The sequence below is a fragment of the Gopherus flavomarginatus genome, chromosome 16 (assembly GCF_025201925.1).
Source record: "Gopherus flavomarginatus isolate rGopFla2 chromosome 16, rGopFla2.mat.asm, whole genome shotgun sequence".
Taxonomy (NCBI): Eukaryota; Metazoa; Chordata; order Testudines; family Testudinidae; genus Gopherus; species Gopherus flavomarginatus.
In genome coordinates this window covers 19984476-20006381 of record NC_066632.1, presented here as the reverse complement: position 1 = coordinate 20006381, position 21906 = coordinate 19984476, and the positions used below count along the sequence as shown (strand labels likewise).

The following is a 21906-nucleotide window of genomic DNA, read 5'->3' as shown; positions in this document are numbered from 1 at the left end:
ATATGCCTCTGCGCTGTGTGCGCTGACCGCGCCCGCAGGCACCGCCCCTGCACCTCCCATTGGCTATGGTTACCGGCCAATGGGAGCTGCAGGGGTGGCGCCTGTGGGTAGGGGTAGGCAGACACGGACTCTGAGCTTTCTTGATCGCCCCTGCACTTAGTGGCTGCAGGGGCACCCTCGCTTCCACGCAGCAGGGTGAGCTGGCGCTCTCGGCTCCAGCCCCATGTGGGACACTGAAGCTCAGGGCTTCCAGCCCACAGCACGGAGACTTGCCACAGGCCGGATGAAATTAAGCAGAGGGCCAGATGAGGCCCATGGGCCAGAGGTTCCCCATCCCTGATTTAAACTGTGTTTCTAGTTTTATTTCTTAGGTAACCGACTTCGATCTCAATGCCTGCTACTTATAATCACTTCAAATCCGTCTCTCTGTAGTTAATGTCTGTTTTATATTTTACTTAACGGTGTCATTTCGGTTGAAGTGCTCAGGGAATCTCAGCTCAGGTTAACAAGGGCTGTTGCAGATCTACTACCCTTTGTCAGAGTGGCAAATGAATTAATGAGCCTGCACTGTCACAGCAGTGTGAGAGACAGCTCAGGCAGGAGAGTTAAGGGGATACAGCAGTCCCACAGTTCCAGGTTGTACCCCGGGGATCTCACCACAGCCTCCCCATGGGAACTCGTACCAAGAAGCTGCGGGATCCCTTGGGGCAATACCTGCCCCCAGTGCCGACAGGCCAGATAGAGACCATTGTGCTCAGCACAGCAGGAGATGCCAAGCAACCTTCTACATCACCCAGCAGCACATCTCACCCAGCACCAACCTCAGCCCAATATGCACCCCCACCTCCCCAAGGGCTCAGGTGAGGGTGGGAGGAGCTGAGCCACCACTGGTGGGTCAGGGGATGAGGAGATGGGGGTTCAATTCCCGGCTCTGCCTGGCCTCCCTTTGTGACCTCGTGCACGTTACAACCTGGGCCTTGGCTTCTGTCAATAACGCAGAAGAAACAGCCTTCTTGTCTCCTCCCTACTTGTTGTCTCTGTAGACTGTGAACTGTCTGGGGCAGGGATTGTGTCTGTCCATGCAGCATCTGGCACGAAGGGGCCCCGAGCTCAGCTGGGGCTGCTGGGTGCTCCCCTTAGGCAAGCACCTTCTAACCAGAGCCAGGGGAAAGCAAGTCCAGCTTGGCTGGGTCCATGCTGGCCGCGAAAGCCCCAGCGCTGGGGGCTCTGGGCCCATCACCACACAAACAGGGCTGGTGCTGCAGCGGGCTGGCAGCACCTCAGTGGAGCAGGGGCTGGGGGTCCGCCTAATCCCAGGGGGAAGCTACTAGCCAGGAAGGGCCAGTGCCAACTCCCGGGGTGAATGGTTTGGTCTGTAAAAGGCAACTGACTTGCTGCTGGTGAGGGCCTCCCAAAAAACTATTGCCGCCTCCCCCACCTAGGGCACAGAAAAGGGGGTTAAAAGCAACAAGCTTCTGTGTGCAGCAGCGAGTGTCAGGTCAGTCCCTGCGGAGCCGGAGGGCGCCCCACAGGGCAGAGGTGCCATCCAGCCCTTGCAGGGCACCAGGCTTCTCCCTCACTAATGGCCCCAGCCCTGGAGTAAGGGAGGGCACTTCACAAGGAAGAATCTGATTGTGCAAGACCAGAGACACAGTGAGAGTGGGGGCTACTGGTTAGAGATGAAGTCAGGACTCCTGGGTTCTAGCCCTGCTCTGGAGGGTGGGTGGGTCTAGTAGGTTGGAGTCAAGGGAAGTAGGAGCCAGGACTCCTGGGTTCTAGCCCTGACTGACACAGACTCTCCATAGCCTTGGGCACCTCACTGCACCTCAGTTTCTCACCCATGAGCTGGCCCCACCTCTACTAGTCTCTAGCAAGCGGCTGTGTGGCTTAGTTCACAGCTGGTCTGTGCTTTTGGGCCCTTGGGTGCGATGTAATAATAATTATACTGAACGGAAACGGACATGCAGCTCCTGCGCTTTCCGTGCACAATGGGCAGCTAGAGACTTTCAGGCCAAATGAAGCAGCGTGGGCCTCCCCTGGAAAAGTCTGCAAGAACTGGCTGCTCCCTGGAGCACAAAGCAGGCTCCCGGCCGCCGTGCAGTGCTGAGGGCGCAATCAGTGCCCTCGGGAATGCCAAGGCCTGTGTGGATCTGCCCAGCATGGTGGGGAGTCACACAGGCACTCAGAAGATGCAGACACAGCTGCACACCTCCTCCCTCTTCCCCCTAGCTGGGCACCAGGGGAAGCTCCCTGCCTTTGCCAGTCAGGCCCCAGGAGCAGCAGACCCCTCTAGGATCTGGGGGTATGGGGTCCCCCAACGCAGAGGGGACACAGAGGTGGATGGGCAGAGCTCAGGGGGCCATGGCACAGTGGCAATGCCCCATGCAAAATCCCAGCTGCTGGTGGCACACTCCCAGGGCACAGCCTGTCCCCCTTCTCTGGGCCAGACCAGGGCTGCCATGCTGGCTGTGGAGGGGGCATCACTCTGGGTCTCCCCTCCAACCCCACATCAGGCTCTCTCCAGAGCCAGGGTGCAGGGAACGGCTGGGCTCCATCCTGGGAAGCGAGGGAGTCTAGGGGCAGCTGACACCAGCTGCGCCGCTGGATGGGCCGGGGCTGGGAGTCCAGATGCGCAGGGCGCTTGTTGGCGTGGGCTGAGCCGGGAGTTCTCAGCTGGTGGGGAGCTGGGACCTGGCTCCGCTTGAAGTTAAAGGCTGAGCCGGGTGCTGGCAGGAGGGAGAGACGATGTTAGCTGGAGCCGGCCCAGGGCCCTGCAGCTGAGGATACCAGTGGATGGTTCTTTCATCTGGTGCTCCCAGGCCTCTGCCGGCCGCAGGGACCCTGTACGGAGCGAGCCAGGCGGCTACCTGAACACATCAGAACGAGGCCCTGCCCCCGCCCCGCGGCGATGGCACCAGCACCCACACTCTGCTCAGGGTGGTGCAGGGCTGGGCAGTGCTGCTGGCCCCCACAGGCAGAGATCTCGATCCATGTGCCTTGGAGCCCCATTGCCCCTCCCCCTCAGGCTGGGAACCAGGCCGTGGCAGCCTCATGGGCTAAGGAACTGCTTTGAAGCAGACAAAGGTTCGAATCCCAGTGGGTGCGACTCAGTCCTGCCGTCCCCCGAGGCACATGGGATGAGCTGGAGGCCTCAGGGAGCCCCAGAGCTTGGCCTGTTCACACCCGATGTGGATGAGGAGTGCTCTGGCACATAGGCGCCGACTCTGTGGGTTCTGCAGGACTGGAGCACCCACGAGGAAAAATTGGTGGGTGCTCTACACCCACCGGCAGCGAAGCACCCCGACCGCCGCCCCAGCTCACCTCACCTCTGCCTCCTCCCTGGAGCACGCCGCGTCCCTGCTTCTCCGCCCAGCGCTTGCTGCCGCAAAACAGCTGTATCGTGGCGTAACAAGGTGAGGGAGGGAGGGGGGAAGAGCGGGAATGCAGCATGCTCGGGGAGGAGGCGGGGAAGAGGCAGGGCCGGGGTGCGGATTTGGGGAAGGAGTCCAATAGGGGCAGGGAGGGGGCAGAGGTGGGACAGGGACTTTGGGGAAGGCATCACCCTGGGCAGACAGCTCCCCCACTGCTCCCACAACGGGTCACGGGGCTGGCAGGGAGACCAGGCCACAGCGGACTGAGCCTTCCTGGGCATGCTGCAAACAGGACCCTCAGCCCCTGGAGAACAGCTCCCGTCCACAGCAGCTAACCAGGCCCAGCCCACCCCAGCCACTCTCCCCTGTGTCCCTGCCACATGCTGCACCCTCAGCTAGTCCCTCCAAGACAGGGCAGGGCCCAGCAGAGCTCCTGGCAGCACTCGGACCACAGGCCCTGCCACGCCCTCCTGTGCTTTACATGGGTCCCTCCCGCACGGAGCCAAGGCAGGTAGCGCAGGAGCTGGTCAGTCTGCCAACAGGGATCCCGCCCCATGACAGAGTTCCTGTGCTGGCTACGAAAATACAGCCCTGCCAATGCCCTTCAGTCCTAACCCCCCCAGCCTCCAGATCAGGGCCTCACGCAGTAACCAGGAAGCAGCAAATTGAGGTGATGCACGTAGAGAACGTTTGTCACCCAAGGAGCGAAAGGGACGTGCCCAAGTCTGCACACACGCTGCCTGGCATTGCTATCAGCACCGGGGTTATGGTGCCAAGGGCTGCACAGACAGTCCCTGCCCGAGGGTTTGCAATGCACAGGGCAGACAGGGTACAGCAGGATTGAGACAGATGGGGGTTTGGGGAGCCGGGGGAGAGACAACAGGTGACAAAATGAACCAAAGCTGAGAAGGGAAGGGGAGGGGCCTCTGTTGCCTTTCCTGGCCCAGGATGCCACAAGTCCACCCAGGCGCCAGCCCTACCAGCTCTGCAGGTCCCGGGGGGAATTGGACCTGGACGGAGACCCACCCCCCTCAGAGTAAAACCCTCTCAAAGAGCAGCCAGAGGCCCCCAGCAGTGGCTTTGGGGAAGTTACAGAGGGCGACCCACGGGCGCCAGAACCTTTGTGGCAGTGTGTTGGGGGACGCAGCCCCTCCTGCCCCGCAGCCTGCGGCGGGCTCAGCCCAGCTGTCCCAGGGTGGCTGCAGGCAGCACAGCGGCTCTAGAACCCGGCTCGGGACAGGCAGGGGTTGGGGAGCCTGTCCCCCCACTCTCCCCCAGCCAGGGGAGCTGGGCTGAGCCTCCCTGACTGGGAAAGGAGGGGAAGGCCCCGGAGGCCTGGCCAAGGCAGGAGCTCCAGCAGAGCAGAGGCTGGGCACAGCAAGGGGGCGGGGGCAGGGGGGCTAGGCCATCAAAGGCCTGGACTGAGCCCTCCGCATGTCTCTGAAGGGGGAGGGGGCACCTGTTGTTTCTTTCCCTGGAGCCCCCTCCCCCGCCCCCGGGAATGAGCTAGCCTGGAGAACAAAGGCAGCCCAAGCTCTTGCTGGCCCCCACATCCTCACTCCAGGGGCTGGTGGGAGAGAGGCAGGCCAAGGGGATGGGGACGTGGGAAGGGGCAAGAGGCAGGATCCCTGAACTGGGAGGTATGGGCACCATGGGGGTGAGAGACAGAGCTGCCCCCCAGCACCCACAGATGGGGGGGTCGGGGGCTCAGGCCCAGATTGTGCAGCACCTTTGGGTTTGGGGAGCAGAGTTCCAGGGCCTGGACCCTACAGCCGACCCATGGGCGCCAGGCTGGGCTCCCGTGCTGCAGCCTGGGGGGTGGGGGGGATGTTACACCCCCCATCTGGACTCTTACCCAGGCCCGCTTGTCTCTGCCCACCAGCTCATGTCCCCTGCTAACAAGCAGCACGTCCAGGGGCGGCTCCAGGCACCAGCACAGCAAGCGCGTGCCTGGGGCATGCCTAGAGCGGCAAACCGCAGGGGGTGGCAGTCTGGCAGCCTTTGGCGGCGTTTCTGCAGGAGGTCTGCCAGTCCCGCGGTTTCAGTGGCAATTCAGCAGCGGGTACGCCATAGGCATGAGACCAGCAGATCACTTGCAGAACCGCCACCAAATCTGCATGACCGGGGCAGACCTCCCACAGAAACGCCGCCAAAGGCTCCCTGACTGCCGTGCTTGGAGCAGCAAAAACCACAGAGCCGCCCCTGGGCATGTCCTCACCATGGGGCTCTACAGGGGCCCAGGACTGCCCCACAGCCCAAACCAAGCCCAGGATCCAGGCTTCAGCCGCCTGGAATGGGACTCACCAGAACCAGGCTCTGCCCATGCTGACACACGGGGAGCCCCAGCCCAACCAGACCCAGCACCCTGGGAGGCGCCTGTCACGGAGACTGAGATCCCAGCTTAAAGGAGATCCAGGACCAGAACCATGGTTCTGCTTTGGGCCTGATCTCCCATTTGTGGAGAGGAGAGAGAGGGAAGTGAGGTCTGGTGGGCTAGTGCAGGATGGTGGGGGCGGGTGTTAGGACTCCTGGGTTCTGATCCTGACTCTTGACACGGAATCACTCATAGCCTGGGAAAGTCCCTGCCACTCCCTGCCTCAGTTTCCCCTCCGAAGTAGGGCTGATAACCCTCACCCTCCCCTTCCCTGATGGGCTGGAGGATTCATGAGAGCTGGAAGATCAATGTGAACACAAGACACACCAGACACCCTCAGAGCATCATGGCAACCCTGCACACATCTCTCCTGTCAGGCAGCCCCTGTTGGGTGGGGCTACTACCCCAACTTCCTTGCCAGACTATTTATCAGACCAGCTGGCCTCTCTGCCTCTTCCACTGCTCCAAGTCCTACCGCCTATTAGCCCATTCATGCCCAGGCACAGATCCCCTCCCCTCCCCAGCAGCACTGGGGAAATATCTACATCTACACAAAGCTGGCAGGAAGGGACCAGAGAATGCTTCATGGATTGGCAACAGCGCTCAGGGGTGCCAGCAGCTCAGCAGAGGGTGGAAAGCCCCAGAGGGCAAATGACCAGCCAAGCCCTGGGCAGAGGGTCCGGATCCCATGTGGGGCAGCTTAGACCAGCTGGGCCATGGGAGCAGCATGTTGAATAGTGGGACCCTAGACAGCGCCCAGCCTGACCCCAGAACAGACCCTACATCAGGCCTGCACAACTCGTAAAGTGGCGAGGGCCATATTACTGCAAAGAAAACAGCTGAGGGCCGAACCTCCCCAGCCCTGCTAAGCCCCCTCAAACACATCTCCCCCAGCACCGCCCACCCCGCGGAAACAAACCCTACTTCCCCAGCGCTGCCCCACCGAAACAGCGGTATTGAACCTTGGTAATAAGTTATTGCGGGCCCCTAAGGTAGTATAATTAAGGTAAAAGAAAAATGTCTTTTTGCTAAAAGTAGAATAAGATCTTCCCCCCCCCTTTGTAATCAATGGCCCTGTTGAATGACTGAGTGTGACTGAGGAAGGCGTGGAAGGCAGCACCTCCAGGCACCCCTTGGAGAGGGGATGGGAGCCAGACCAGATCAGTAGAACAGGTCAGCCACTGACCCTCGCTCGCCTCCTCACCCCCCACCACTGCCCACCTGCCTCTTCAGCCCCCCTCCCTCACTCACCACTTGCCTACTCACTCCCCGTGAGCCCACACGGGCAGCATGTTGTGCAGGCCTGCCTTACATACACACCCACCCCCTAGAACACAGGGAGGGTTGAGACCCCAGAGAGCTCCTGTGTGACGTCCCCCTGACATCCCCCACCTCCAATCTTCCAGGGAGGTGAGCTTCCCAGGGACTGAGGCAGCATTGGGAGCTGGTGTTGGCTCATTCAGCCTCAGGGTTGTGGCTGTCAGCCCCCCGCCCCGCACCCTGCCTCCACCTCCACTCTTTGGGTGTGCCCAGTGGGGTGGGCTCCTGACCCATGGCCGCTGGGCTTTGCTGTGCGGAGCAGGCTGTGATATCTAGGGATGGGCCTGCTGATCCCGGCATGTGGGGGTGGAAAGAGCTGACCAGGATGCAGCCATCAGGGCCTTGCCTGGGTTTAGGAAAAGTCTGGCTTGTAGCGCTCGGGTGTGCCTGTGTGTGCCACTGCCCCTCGCTGCCTGGCGTGGCACCGCTCACCCTGACTCCATCCTAGGGTGGGATTCTCCCTTAGTCCAGCTCTCGGGACTGGGACTTTCAGAGCAGGGGGATCCTGATTCTCTCCTTGCTGCCCACAGGAATCGCCGAGCGGCCAGGACTGCCCATGGCACGGGTCCCCAGTGCAATCCCTTTCCTGTCTGTCTCTCCCTCTTCCCGTCTCTGTGCACTCTGGCTGGCAGCAGAAGCCGCGCAGTGAGTCAGGCTGTTGCCGGAGCCCTGGCTCCCAGCCGGCCCATACCATGGAGCAAGAGCACTGTGTGAGCGAATGCTGCTTTCCCAGGAGAATCCCAGCCCGGATGCCGCACAGCCTCTGCTCTGAGTCAGCTGACCCAGTCCCCAGCTGGGACCTTGTGGGTTACCAGCTGAGCGTAATCCCAACCCTTCTTCCACAGGGGCTGGCAGACTGACCTGCTCTCCCCATCTGCAGGGGCCAGCAGGTAAACCCACTGTCCAGAGGCATATTGTGCTGGGGAGGAGCAGGCTGCCATCAGCTGGGCACCATGCAGGGCAGCAAGGCATGCTGGGAATGATGCCAGAGTATCCACCCTGCCTGGGAGAGAGCAGAGAGGCCAGCACTGGCTATGGGGGCTCTATGGTCCATGGAGAGAGACAGGGGCTCTCCAGCCAGGAGCTGAGGGGCTGTGAGTGATTCAGAATAGGCTCTGCTGGGGTGTAATGGTCAGTCAGGAAGTGCCCCCCACGTGGGAGGGGGTGCGAACACCAGAGCAGAGATTGGCTGAGCTCCCGGCTGAGCTGCTCTGGGTTGGAAGATCAAGGAGAGCCCCCACCCTGCCTGCAGCTGGGTCCTGCACCCGCCTTTTCTGCCTGGGGGGGGTCCCAGACCCTGCCTCCCTCTCCCTGCAGGAGCCTGGACAAGGGCCCCGTTTCTGGGCTGCCTAGGGGGCCCGAAAGCGAGAGGCTCTGGGAGCTCAGTGTACTGAGTTTAGCAAAGAGAAGGTTCAGGGCTGACGGTCCCGGTCTCTACAATGGCCTCTGCAGTCTGGCAGAGAAAGTCTAACGCACGGCAGTGCCTGGCCGCTGAAGCCAGATCAGCTCAGACTGGCAATAAAGTGTGAATGGTGGATTCTCCATCACTGGCCATTTTAAATCGTTTGGACTAGCTCAAGCAGGAGCTAGGCCCGCACAGTCCTGCAGCCTGTGCTGTGCAGGTCAGGCTGGACGGCCACATGGATTATGAAATCTGACTGGCATGGACTGGCCCATGGCCAGGCAGAGCTCTTGGGCAATCAGCTAATGGCTTATTTATGGTTGTGTATTTAACCCTTTGGTGCCCAGAGCTGTGCTAAGTGGGCAGCCCCTTTCTGTAGCAGGGAGCTGTGGGCTAACCCCCCCCCACCCCGGCATAGCCAGCTGATGCCCCCCCATTCCAAGGGGGCAGGGTGCGTTGCTTGCTGCCACCACCCCCAGGGAATACAGGAAGGACAGCAAGGTTGGGAGGCCACAATGTCACTGCACTGGGCAGTACCATTATCCCCCATAATAGATGAGGAAACTGAGGCACGGGGTGGGGTCACTGGCAGAGCAGGGGACAGAACCAAGGAGTTCTGCCTCCTAGCCAATCCAGCAGACCAACCTTGTGAAATCTGTTCCCTGCTGTCAGGAGCACTAATGTCTGCTGCAGCCAAGCCCGACAAGGCCTCTTCTTGGGATCCCCACGCAGAGACCCTCCCCTGGCAGAGCTGCTGGGACCTAACAGAGCTGGTTGCTGCTTTCTGCAGCGAGCTCTAGTTAGAGCAAAGCAGGACTGGGAACCAGGACTCCTGGGTTCTGCTCCCAGCTCTGGCACTGCCTTGCTGGGTAACCCTGAACAAGTCCCTTCCCAGCTCTGTGATTCACTTTCCTCTTCTGTTAAGTGGGACAATTACCCAGGGCTGTGAAGCAGAAATGCTACCAGAGACCTCTCCCCTCTCTGGAAACCAGCGCCCGGGACAGAGCATCCCCTTGCCAGTCGCTTCCAGCCCCACACCCTCCCCCAGACCTAGTGCCACGGGCAGCTTCTGGCAGCCCCTTCAACAGGAGGAGGGGAAAATAGCGAGCCAGGTGAAAGTTCTGCCTCCCCTGTATCAGGCGGTGCCCAGATCAGCGCTGCGTAAGGGACCAGGACGTCCAGGCCAGGAAAGAGATGACGTGTTGAGCGAGGAAAGGAAATCAGTGACATTTGTGAGGTTTCATTACAGGATGCACCAATTTGGCTGTAAGGGGGTTGGGAAACAGTGGCACTGCGTACAAAGAGGGTGGAGAATTGGCTGCACCGGACATGGGACCCACCCAAAAAAAAAAATCACAGAACCCTGGAATCCACAAACCAGACCTCAGGATGACAACGCGCTTGCCACCCAAGGCGCATCAGCCAGGAGGAATTGAGCCTCACAATCAGCCAGCCCCCTACCTCAGCCAGTACCAATAGCCCCACAGCACAGAGGAGGAAAACATGCCCAGAAGAATGATTTACACAGGGAGTTAGGAGCTGAGCTGGGGACAGAACCCTGGCATCCTGACTCCCAGGCCCCCTGCTCTAACCTACCCACTAGATCCCATTCCCTCCCCTCCTCAAAGCCAGAACCAAAACCCAAACCAAAACCCAGATATCCTGACCCCCCGCCCCCTGCTCTAACCCACTAGACACACACTCACCCCGAGCCAGAAACAAACCCAGGAGTCCTGAGTCCCAGCCCCCTGCTCTAACCCACTAGACACCACTCCCAGCCCCCCTGCTCTAATCTACCTGCTAGACCCCACTCCACCCAGACGCAGAAACAAACCCAGGAGTCCTGACTCCCAGCCCACTGTACTTTTAGCTACCAGATCATGTGCTCCTAAGGAACCAAGCACCGTCTCTGGGAATGATCAGAGATGGATGTGATTTTATCCTGTGAGTGTTGGCTGTTTCAGAGCTGGGGTGTTGGATTGGGCCCTCTGACCCCATGAGCAGACGGGGAGTTAGGTGCACAGCAGCCTGCAAATTCAGGTCATGCTGGGGGCTGCTCTCTCATCGCAGAATGCTGGGACAAGGCCCAAAAGGAACCCACCCAGAACCATTCTAATGCAGCCACCTCTGGAGCAGAGCACAATAGCCAGCACACCTGCCAGCCACTGGGCAGGGATTTCGGCTGAAGACAATGGGGGCTAGACTGCTACTCGCCCCGACAGCACCCCGAGGTCTGCGCCTGGTGTCCCAACATGCCCCATCCCAGTAATCGCACTGTGGGTTCCAAGCAGTTTGCTTGGCAGCTGAGAAGGTTAACACTACGCAAGAGGGGAAGTGGCTCTTACAGCCCCAGCCCCTGCTACAGGGGATGAGCCACCAGGGCAGGGCTGGACAGGGCAGATCCTCAGGCCAATCAGCCCAGTGAAACCAGGGGCTGGAGGCACTTTCCTGGCCAATAGATGGTGTGGGGGGAAGGGGACAGGGTGGTTAAGCCAATAGGATCAAATGGCAACAACTGCCTTTTTGGGGAGGGGGATTGGGCTTTACCCTCTCAGCTGCCCCTTGGCTCATGCATGCTGGGGCTTTAACAAGCTCAGCCTGACCGGTGCTGGGAGCTCCTGGAGTCAGAGCAAGTAGAAACCATGAATGGAACAGAGCACACTCACAAGGGGCATCTCCACAAGAAACCTCCCTGGGTTGGCTGCCTGCCACAGGCCACGGGACACAGTTCTCCCCAACTCCACCCTCCCCACTGGATCAGAGCCACCAGGCCCCACACCCACTCAGCACCACCAGGGCAGAAAAGAAAGGGGCTTTGATAAGTGGTATTCCCAGGAGCAGCATCTTCGAAGCAGGACTCCTGGGTTCTATCCCCAGTTCTGGGAGGGGAGTGTGGTCTGGGGGTTAGAGCAGGGGCCTGGGAGCCAGGACTCCTAGGTTCTCTCCCCAGCTCTAGGAGGGGAGTGGGGTCTCAGGGTTGAAGCAGCAGAGCTGTGAGGCAGGACTCCTGGGTTCTGTTCTTGTCTCTGGAGGAGGACAGGTCTATCCCCTGTCTAGTGGGGCTGGGAGCCAGGACGCCTGGGTTCTAGTCAGAGCTGACTGGCGTTGAGAAGAACTGACTAAGGGCTTGTCTACAGTGGCAACATTAAGCACACCAGTGCTTTAACGTGACTTGTGTAGGAGTCTCCCAGCGCTCTAAAAAACCCATCTCTACGAGGGGCATAGCTCCCAGCACTGGTGTACCATCTACAATGGCATGTTACAGCGCTGAAACTTGCAGTGCTCAGGGGGGTGTTTTTTCACACCCCTGAGCAACAAAGTAGCAGCGCCGTAAAGTGCCAGTGTAGACAAACCCTAACACCCTTAACCTGGGAACACTGCTCTGGCTGTGGCTCACCCCACAGGGCTAGGTGTCAAGACACCCAGTGTCACCCACTCCCCTGGGCCCTGATTACACAGCACCATGAACCGGAGCCGACTGAGCTCTGGAACAGGGCCACCCAGAGGATTCAGGGGGCCTCGGGCAAGGCAGTTTCAGGGGCCCCTTCCATTAAAAAAAAGTTGCAATACCATAGAATACTATATTATTGTGGGGGGCCCTTTGGGGCCTGGGGAAAATTGCCCCACTTGCCCCCCTCCCCGGCAGTCCTGCTCTGGAGGGGTCCTGCCTTCAACCCTGCCACGTTCACTGGCAGGAGGGCCCCGATCCCCGGCACCTTCAGCCCTTGGTTGCTTCCTCCGCACGCAACCCAGCAGGACCTCAGGGGAGACAGATTCGCCCCCACTCTGATGGGCGTGGACCACGGGCCAGCTCAGGAGGGGGATGGGGAAATGCAGGGGCGGTTCAGCCCTGGTCCGGGAGACGCCACCTCCAGCCCCCCATCGCTCCGTGTTAGCAGCTAGGCCAGGGACTTCAGCCCCCCAGTGTTCGCAGCTCCTATGCCCCCCTCGGGGCTGCCACGTGGGGGGGGGGGGCACGAATGACCTCCCCAGCCCAACCATGTTCCGCCCAGCTGCCCTCTCCCAGGGAGCCCCCCCGCATACACACACACACACACACCGGTCCCTGCGCCTCCAGCGCTGGAATTCCGCCTGCTCCGAGTTACAAGGGAAGGAGCCGATCCCCAGCTCCGATTACAGGAAACGCTCCGTTCCCAGCCTGTTTTGTGCGGGGCCGAGGGGCGGGGGATCCCACCGGAGCGCGGGGCTCGGGCTGCAGCGTCGCCCACCCGGCCCCGGGCCCCCACGCGCGCCCTTCTCGTGGGGGGATCCCGCGAACGGGATCGGGCCCGGGAGCGCGAGGAATGCAGGCGGGGAGCTCGGGGGGACCAAAGCGCCGCGGCCGGGGCTCCAAGGAACTAGCCGGGACCGGACGGGTAACGGTGCAAACAGCGCCGGAGCCGCGTGTCCAGACCGGCGGAAAGAGGCGGGGTCCCGCCGAGGGGACTGGGAGCAGAGCCCGGAAAGTCAGAGCTGGGCTAAGAGCAAACGTCCCCCCTCCAACACACACGGGGGCAACAGGGGGCCGTGACCCCCCATATACCCCGCCCACAGGGGGCCGCGAAGCCCCCATTCCCCCCCCCCGGCGCTAACAGGGGGCCGCGAACACCCCCGCCCCGGAGCTAACAGGGGGCCGCGATCCCCCCACTCCCACCCGCCCCGGCGCTAACAGGGGGCCGCGATCCCCCCACTCCCACCCGCCCCGGCGCTAATAGGGGGCCGTGACACCCACCCCCCCATATCCCCCGCCCACAGGGGGCCGCGAACACCCCCCTCTCCCCCGACCCTTTGATACAATTTGTTCTTCAACAAGGTGCCAAGACTCTGAAGCCCGGGGCTGGGGGGCGGCCCCGCCGCTCGCTCACCTCTGGGGCTCCGGGAGGTAGAAATCCACGGCGAAGCCGAAGAGGCTGCCCGGGGCTCCGCGGAACAGCGCCGGCTCGGCCACGTCCAGGTTGAAGGCGCGGGCGGGCGGCAGGGCGAGCAGCAGCAGCGGCAGCAGGGTCCCGGGGGGCGGCATGGCGGAGCCCGGCGCGCTGGCTGCCCCGCTCCCGACGCGCAGGCAGGACCTTGCGGGAGCAGGGCTCCGAGACCCCTCCTGGAAGCGCCCGCAGGGTGTTTCCACCCCCCCACAAAGGGAGGAGTCACCAGCCGCGGCTGCGCCCACCCCCTGCCTGCGGGGTGGATCTCGCGGAGCGAAGATGGGGCGGTTTTGGAGAACACGACACCGCTGGCGCGGGCCGGGCCGGGGGCAAGCCCGAGACCCCGGCGATGGGCCGGGGAGGGTCAGAGCGGCGGGCCCGGCTTCGGGCTCTTGAGTTCAGCAATAGCGGGCTTCTATGCAAGAGACAAAAGGGGGAACTCACACTCCTGGGGAACAGCAGCCCCCCCCCCCCAGTGAGCAAGAACCTGCCCCCCCTGCCCCAAGGAAGCGTGTCTGGGACTGGGGGTGGTTCTGCAGCTAGCTGGGCCCCTCCCAGGGCTGCTCCCTGGAAAGGCCCTTTGCAGAAGGCAGGAAGAGGCTGGCAGGAGGCAGAGAGGAGGAAAAGCCCCTTGACTTTATCCCTGGTGGCTCCCCTGGGGTCATTATCCTATGTCACAGACAGGGAAACTGAGGCCCTGCACGGGGCTCGATTCTCGGCTCTGCCACAGCCTCCCGGGTACCTGAGGAAGAGCTCTGGGTAGCTCAGAGGCTGGCCCCTGGCCTCAGCAGAAGTGGGTCCAACAAAAGCAATTACGTGCCCCACCCTCTCTCTCATCCTGGGACCAGCCTGCTACAGCAACATTGCAGACAACAGCCTCCTGTGTGCGCTGGGCAGGCCACTGCATTTCTCTGGGCCTCAGTTCCCAGCTGTAGTGTGGGGCTAAGGATCTGCCCCAGCCAGGTTTGGGGCGATGCCCAGGGACAGCTGCAGCGTGGGGGCCACTTACACACCCACCACTGCACGCATCAGAAGTAGGGTAGAGGCCAGGTCTCTTGGCTCCCAGCCCAGTGGCCTCTCTAACTTGCCAGCCCCCCTGGAATGGCCACTGGGGGCACGTCCTAGCGGCTTCGGCCCGGCTGAGCTCATGGAAAGAGGTGACCCTGCAATGTGCAAAACATTTGCTTAGGCAAAAGCCTTGGAAATCTCACACAATATCCCAGTACAGGAGGCCAGGGTGAGAAACGCCCTGAGGCCAGCGCTCGCCAGGCCTCCACCACCCCATTAGCTTTCCACTGACATCCCACTCCAGCCGCCCTGAGTCAGTGTGGGGCAGGGAGCCCAGCCCTCCAGCCCCTGCCTCCCCCCCAGGCTTCCCCACTGGCACAAACAACAATTAGCCCTCACAGCCAGGGAAGGAGGGTGTGAAACAGGGAGGAGAACAAAGTGGGAGACATGCAAAAGTTAATGTCAGTGATTGCTTGAATTCTCAACAATAGGAGCTGGGAACAGAACCCAGGAGTCCTGGTGTTCCACCCGCCCTGCTGGACCCCACACCTCTCCCATAACTGGGACAAGAACCCAAGAGTCAGTTCCTGCTGTGTTATTGTTGGGCCACTTGTGGAGGCACAGGTGTGGTACTGCAGGATTGTTTTTGTACAGATGGGTGTGTTATCACAGGGTCACTTGTACACACACTGGTGTGTTATTGTAGGGTTGTTCATGCTGGCTCAGTCCAGATGAATTCAGCAGCTGCAGCCTGTCCTGCCCTCACTTGGTTCCCATTAACAAGGAGCAAAGGCAGGAGCCTGGGAGGGGCTGAATGGAAGGGAATTCCTCACCCAGGGGCCCATGATGGCTTGTCCCAGGGGATATGGAGGGGAGGGAAAGGACCCTGGGAGGGATCAGGGGAGCTGGCTGGGTGAAAAATGAGCCCAAACGCTGGGGCTACTGGAAGCTGCCCTGATTTGCACCCACAACCCAGAGCAGGCACCCCAGGCTTTCCGGGTGCGCCCCAAAGTCCCACCGAGCCGGGGAGGCAGAGGCAGCAGGGCTGAACCATGCCCGCAGCAGAGCTGCTTTTGTGCTATTTCCTGCCCCTCGGAAACAGGAAGTGCCAGAAATCTAGTGCTAGAAGTCATTTCCCCATGGCTTCCCGGCTGGCGGGTGAGCCCCACCTCTGGACTCCCCCAGAACAGCCAGTGGGCTGGAATGTCTCCACTCACAGCACAGTGGTGATATCGGCTGCAGGGAAATTCCAGGGGAATCCAGTCGGTTCTGAGTTAGAAGAAGGGAAATGGCACAGGCACCCAACCTGACACCTCCAATCCCCACAAGCAACCTACAATAACAGCCCAGCACTCAGGGCCCCAGTGCACACAGGCAACCCTACAATAACAACCCAGCATGCAGAGCCCCAGTGCACACAGGCAACCCTACAATAACAACCCAGCACGCAGGGCCCAGTGCACACAGGCAACCCTACAAATAACAACCCAGCACGCAGGGCCCAGTGCACAAAGGGGACCCTACAATAACAACCCAGCATGAAGAGCCCCAGTACACACAGGCAACCCTACAATAACAGCCCAGCACGCAGGGCCCTAGTGCACACAGGGGACCCTACAATAACAACTCAGCACGCAGGCCCCTAGTGCACACAGGAGACCCTACAATAACAGCCCAGCACGCAGGGCCCTAGTGCACACAGGGGACCCTACAATAACAACCCAGCATGCAGGGCCCCAGTGCATACAGGCGACCCTACAATAACAACCCAGCACGCAGGGCCCCAGTGCACACAGGTGACCCTCCAATAACAACCCATCATGCAAGGGCCCCAGTGCACACAGGAGACCCTACAATAACAACTCAGCATGCAGGGCTCCAGTGTACACAGGTGACCCTACAATAACAACCCAGCATGCAGGGCCCCAGTGCACACAGGCGACGCTACAATAACAACCCAGCATGCAAGGGCCCCAGTGCACACAGGAGACCCTGCACTAACAAATCAGGGTGCCAGCCCCTTTGGCAAGCTGCACCAAGGGAGGTGCCATGAACACAGTCAGGCAGTGACAGGCGGGGGCGCTCACTGCACTATGGGCTAGGAAGGTGGGGCTGGTCAGTGCCACGCCCCAGGTGGGAACCTGTCTGAGGCACAGGCCAAATCCCAGACCCTGCTGGGGTGTGGTCTGGTGGGCCTGGGGAGCGGAGGGGCCATGCAATGAGGGTGTCCAGGTCAAGAGAGAGGTGGAGCTGTAGTGCCCTCTCCCCGCCTCATGCCCATCTGTTTCTCCTCTGCGGGCGCTGAGCCCTCCTACCCCAGCCAGGCACACACGCAGGCAGGCAGGCAGCCGACACAGGGGCATGACCCATTCCTACATCCCCACTGCATCATAAATAGCCATGGGGCATCCAGGGGTATATAATGGGTGGGGGTACAGGGGGAGTGGAACAATTTGTACAGTGTGGGGGCTGAGAGCTATTGAACCAACTGTATATCCTGTATAGGATGGAAAACATTTCAAGCCAGGGGGTGCAGCAATCCCCCCCCAGCACCCCTAGTTCGAGCACCTATGTGGGGAGACATGTTGGGGCCCCGCCTGGGCCTGGCACAGGGATCCCTGCAGAATCTGGGCCCTGGTCACAAGCAGGGGACAGCTGATGAGGTTTTGAACCTTCTGGCAGCAGAACCAGCCTTTTGGCCCATTTTCCGGGGGCACATTCAACCCTAGCACAGACAGCAGGGCAAATGGTGAGGGGTGTGCTGGGAAGGGGCAGCATCAGGAAGGGGGAGGGGCACAGGGCTTTCAGGTGGGGGAGAGGCAAGGGAGCAGGGGGCTCTCAGGTGGGGGAGGGGGCTCAAGTGGGGGGATGGGCATAGGGCTCTCAGGTGGCAGAGGGGAGGGGCAATGGGGGCTCTCAGGTGGAGGAGGGGCAGGGGGCACCCAGTTGCAGGGCAGGCTGCCAGCTGCAGGGCTTTTCCTGTCATGGCTGGATCCTCTCTGGGATGGCCCCTGTTTGGGGGAGGGAGGATTGAATTGGAAAAGTGATTCAATTGGGAGAGGGCTGTACCCCTTCCCCCATTCACCTCCCCCCATTCACCCCATGCAGCAGCTGCCCCAGTGGGAGGGGCGGGAACCAGCTCACCCAGAATTGGGGGCAAAACCACCTCAAAAGCCACTGCCTCCATCCCTGCCCCGGGTCTCCCCCGGCATCAGTCATCCCTTACCCCTCTGACCGTTGCCTCCATCCCTCTCCTCCCCCAGTTCATCCTTCCATCATGTCTGCATCCCGCCCATCCTGCCTCTCCCCCTCCCGCCCCCCAATGACCAGGGCTGACACAGACACACGGGTCTCCCCCCACCCCCACATGGGAAGTTGCTCAGCATTACTATGTGCCGTGGGAGATGAGTGTTCATCTCTCTGTCTGAGCATGGGCTGGCCCCAGGGGACACACAGCCCAGCAGGGAGCGGGGGGCTGGGAATCCCTTGGAGAGGCTGTGCTGTGCCAATGGACCCAAGAGGTTCCCCCTGCAGCAGCTGCCAGTGAAAATCAACCTGGCATCAGCATCAGGGTGGCACGGAGCCCGCCGGGCAGCAATGCCAATGTGGGGGGCGAGCACTGGAGCAGAGAGAAACCTCCAGGCCAGGGTCCCCGTCAGGAGGGACAGACCCCACCCAGCCCGTCCGTCACTCTGTCTGTCTGTGTTTTGCCATCCGGTGAAGAAGATGCTGATTCCCTTTTATCTGCCTTGCTCCCTCACAGCCTATTTCGACTGGCTGCTCAGTCAGCTGGCACCATGCAGGAGGCAGGCAGGCTGTGGCACCCGTGGGTTATGAGATGGCAGTGCCATGGGCACAGCAGGAAACATCTCTGTTTCACGTGTATCCCTCGGCAACCAGCAATAGCAGGCAAGTCGGGAGTGGCCCACGTGTGTCTGTGCATCTGTCTCTGTGTGTGTGTGTTGGTGCCATCACTATTTCACAGCTAGAAATGACTCAGACTGCCATGTCTTAGGGGGTCCCCCCCCCCAGCTTTGCCAATGCCCCAGGGAGCTCAGCTCTATAGGATGCCACAGAGTCAGTCATGTAGGGTGACCAGGTGTCCCGATTTTATAGGGACAGTCCCGATATTTGGGGCTTTTTCTTCTATAGGCTCCTATTACTCCCCACCCCCGTACCGATTTTTCACACTTGCTGTCTGGTCACCCTACAGACATGGCACCTGGCACGCAGAGCAATGGTGTCAAAGCTGGTGCACAAGGGGTTAAAAGGGCTGGGGGGGGCATGGCCTGGGCTCCCCTCTGCTGGGGTGTTACTGAGGGTTGCTATGGCAGCAGGCGCCTGCTCAGGGACACATGACTGGTGTCAGCCCAGTTCTGTGGGTAACGAGGACTTGGCCTCAGGGCAAAGGCCAGAAGTGGGAAGGGCTCAGCTCCCTGGAGGGTGAGGGGGAAAGACCCTATAGTAAATAAAACTGCCCCTGTCCTGGCCCGGATGGGCCCAGCCAGGGAGACTCAGCCATCTGGTTTTTCTTCCTGAGGAAACAATGGGGTGAAAGGGGCAGACCACAGCCAGCCCCTGCCCCCCATCCCTCTCACATGGGATTACCCCATGCACTTCCCCATTGGGCTTGGCTGTGGGAGGATGTCTGGACCAGCGACCCCTGGCGACCTTGAGGCACTGACACACAGCTGCGGAGGGCGAGGGGTACTGGGGGAATTACTCACCGCTGGCTGCATTCCTGGGACACTGATGCAATGGGCTCTGTGCACACATCTGGGGGCGGGAAGGGGGAGCCCGGGCTGCAAAGCAGGGAACGCTCTGTGCCAGAGAGCAGCAGCAGCCGCGCGGCCCCATGACTTCATGGAACCAAAATAGCCCAGGTGAACCTCACACTGCCCTCCAGGCGCTGCAGATAGGGCCAGCACCCGTGCAGTGCTAGGAGTGCTCTGCTGCAGGGAGTGGGGAGGGGGCTCAGTAGGGGGTGCTGCGCTGCAGGGAGTGGGGAGAGGCTCAGTAGGGGGCGCTGTGCTGCAGGGAGTGGGGAGGGGGCTCAGTAGGGGGTGCTGTGCTGCAGGGAGCAGGGTGAGGGCTCAGCAGGGGGCGCTGTGCTGCAGGGAGCAGGGTGAGGGCTCAGCAGGGGGCGCTGTGCTGCAGGGAGTGGGGAGGGGGCTCAGTAGGGGGTGCTGTGCTGCAGGGAGCAGGGTGAGGGCTCAGCAGGGGGCGCTGTGCTGCAGGGAGTGGGGAGGGGGCTCAGTAGGGGGTGGTGTGCTGCAGGGAGCACGGTGAGGGCTCAGCAGGGGGTGCTGTGCTGCAGGGAGCAGGGTGAGGGCTCAGCAGGGGGCGCTGTGCTGCAGGGAGCAGGGTGAGGGCTCAGCAGGGTGTGCTCTCTCCTCTCAGTGCTGACCCCAATTCCCCAGCATGGTGCTAGGGGGTGCTGCGCTGGAGGGAGTGGGGTGAGGCTCAGTAGGGGGCGCTGTGCTGCAGGGAGGGTGGCGGGGAGCCTGTTGGGGCTTCACTCTGAGTCCAGGGCACTAGACGGGGCCTTGCTCTCTGCCCTTGGGGCCAAAGCCTCTCCCCACGCTGCAGGGCTGTGCTGAGGGTGCCTGGCAGCCTCGGCAGGTGGGAGTGGTGCTCAGGCAGTGGCTGGGGGTGCAGGGCTTGAGAAAGCGGCGGGTCGATCAATACTGCTCTGTGCTCAGGGTGACGGGGTGGGGGGCCTGAACAAAGTCCTATTGAGGGAGGAGCAAGGAGCCGGCTCGGCCTCGTGCAACCACACGGCTCAGGGGGCCAGGAGGGGAGATCAAAGGGGGCTGGGCAACTGGCACTTAGTTCACTGGGGGCCCATGTTAGAGTCCCCAGCGTCACCCCCATGAGCCGCACCAGAGCTCAGCAGAGCTAGAGCAGGAGGCTGGGAGCCAGGACAGCATGAGGGATGTGAGCTCGGACCGTGGGAAGCTTGGGGGGGATTTTTGGGGGGTACCCCTGCCCCTCTTGCAGGAGGGACGCATTCTTTGGGCTTAATCATTAGCAACAGGCAGTGGCTCTTCCATGCCCTGGTCCCAGCAGGGCTGGGGGTTCCTTGGGCAGCAGGAACCAGGGGCCTTATATGGACCTTGATTTAGTGCCCTGGCTCAGTCTAGAAGCCTCCCTTGGACCTGACACTGGGGCTCCCCCCAGGTCTGCCAGTGCCCCTCAATCCTGACCTGCAGCCCCTGCTGTCCCTGTGCAGTGCCCCAGTCCCTACTCCCTGAGGGAGCCCAGGACTGGGCACTGGCAGACTTATGGGGTGGGGGCAGCCCAGGACTGGGCTAGCAGGTTTCTTCTGAGCATAAATAACTCTTGGCACCCCCACCCCTACCACCCTTCCCCCTCAAATGCCCGTCATCCCCACCCCCAAGCCCACATCTCTATGCCCCCTGCCCCCTCCACACCCCTCCCCCTCATCCCCCAACCTTCCTGGCAGGAACAGCCCCTCTGGTAAAGGGGGAGTCCAGGCCTCCCCAGCGCCCCCGCCCCAGCCCCCAGGGTCCATTCCCACAGGTGCTGGCCGGGTCTCCCCACCCGAAAGGGCCAGATGAGTGTCTCTGATCAGCAGGCGCCTGCTGGGTTCAAAGGCTTTTCCCACAGTCTGGCCCAGAGCTCAGCCCCAGGGTCAGACTGGCCTGGCTAAGAGACAGAGCGAGAGCTCTCCCAGCCCAGGCCCCCATTTCATACTGCCCCCAGCCCAGGGTCCTGCCCCACACTTCCCCCAGCCCCCCAACTCAAAGCCCCTGCCCTGCACTGCCCCGAGTGCCCACCCCCACCCCAGGGTCCCTGCCCCACACTGCTTTCAGCACCACGCTCACCTCCAGCTCTGCCCCCCCCCCACGCCAGCACAGGGCCCCGGCTCTGCATTATCCCCAGCCCCCCCACCCCCCTGCACTGCCCCCAGCCCCCCAGCACAGGGCTCCCACCCTGCACTGCCCCTCACCAGGCTCTGGAGAAGCTTCTGGGTGCCTTGCTGACCCCCTAGTCTCGGGACCTCCCCTCACCACTCCCAGCAGAGGGCCCCCAGTCCAGGCCCATACACAGAGCCCAGGACTCACTGCCATCCCCAGAGCAGGGCTCCCCCTCCTTCCTGCCAGGGCCCTGGCTGTGGCAAACAGGCCACCCCACTCCAGGCTGTGGGAGTTCCTGGGCCGGGCAGCCCCAGAGCCACCCAGGCTGTGTTTTGAGAGAGAGTCTGTGTTGCCCAGCTGAGTCTACAGAGTCCTGGTGCTGCACAGGCAGAGCAGACTGGGACCCCAGCTCTCCTCGGCCCTGCCTGCTGGGGGGGACAAGGCCTTCCCCATGGCTCCCCCAGGAGTGGGGTCTGAGCCCAGCCCCCACCACAGTCACATGCCAGCAACTGTATCCTGCCCCTTCATGTTCTCCTTGCAGTCCAGCAGAAGATGCTGTGGAGCCCCCTGCTGGGCAGAATTACTATTACCCTGCCATGTGCCATAGCCCCCATACTGCCACCGGCAA

The 21906-nt window shown here is 61.6% G+C and overlaps 1 protein-coding gene across 2 annotated transcripts in view; it reads right to left on the bottom strand.

Moving 5' to 3' along the window:
- ITGA5 (integrin subunit alpha 5) overlaps positions 1-13488 on the bottom strand; it is a 54480-nt gene extending 40992 nt beyond the window's left edge. For both annotated transcript variants that reach the window (XM_050925800.1, XM_050925801.1), the window contains exon 1: positions 13333-13488. In XM_050925800.1, coding sequence (XP_050781757.1) covers positions 13333-13487 — 155 coding nt within the window. In that variant the 5' untranslated portion in view covers position 13488. The remainder of the gene's footprint in view (positions 1-13332) is intronic.
- Positions 13489-21906: the final 8418 nt, after the last annotated feature.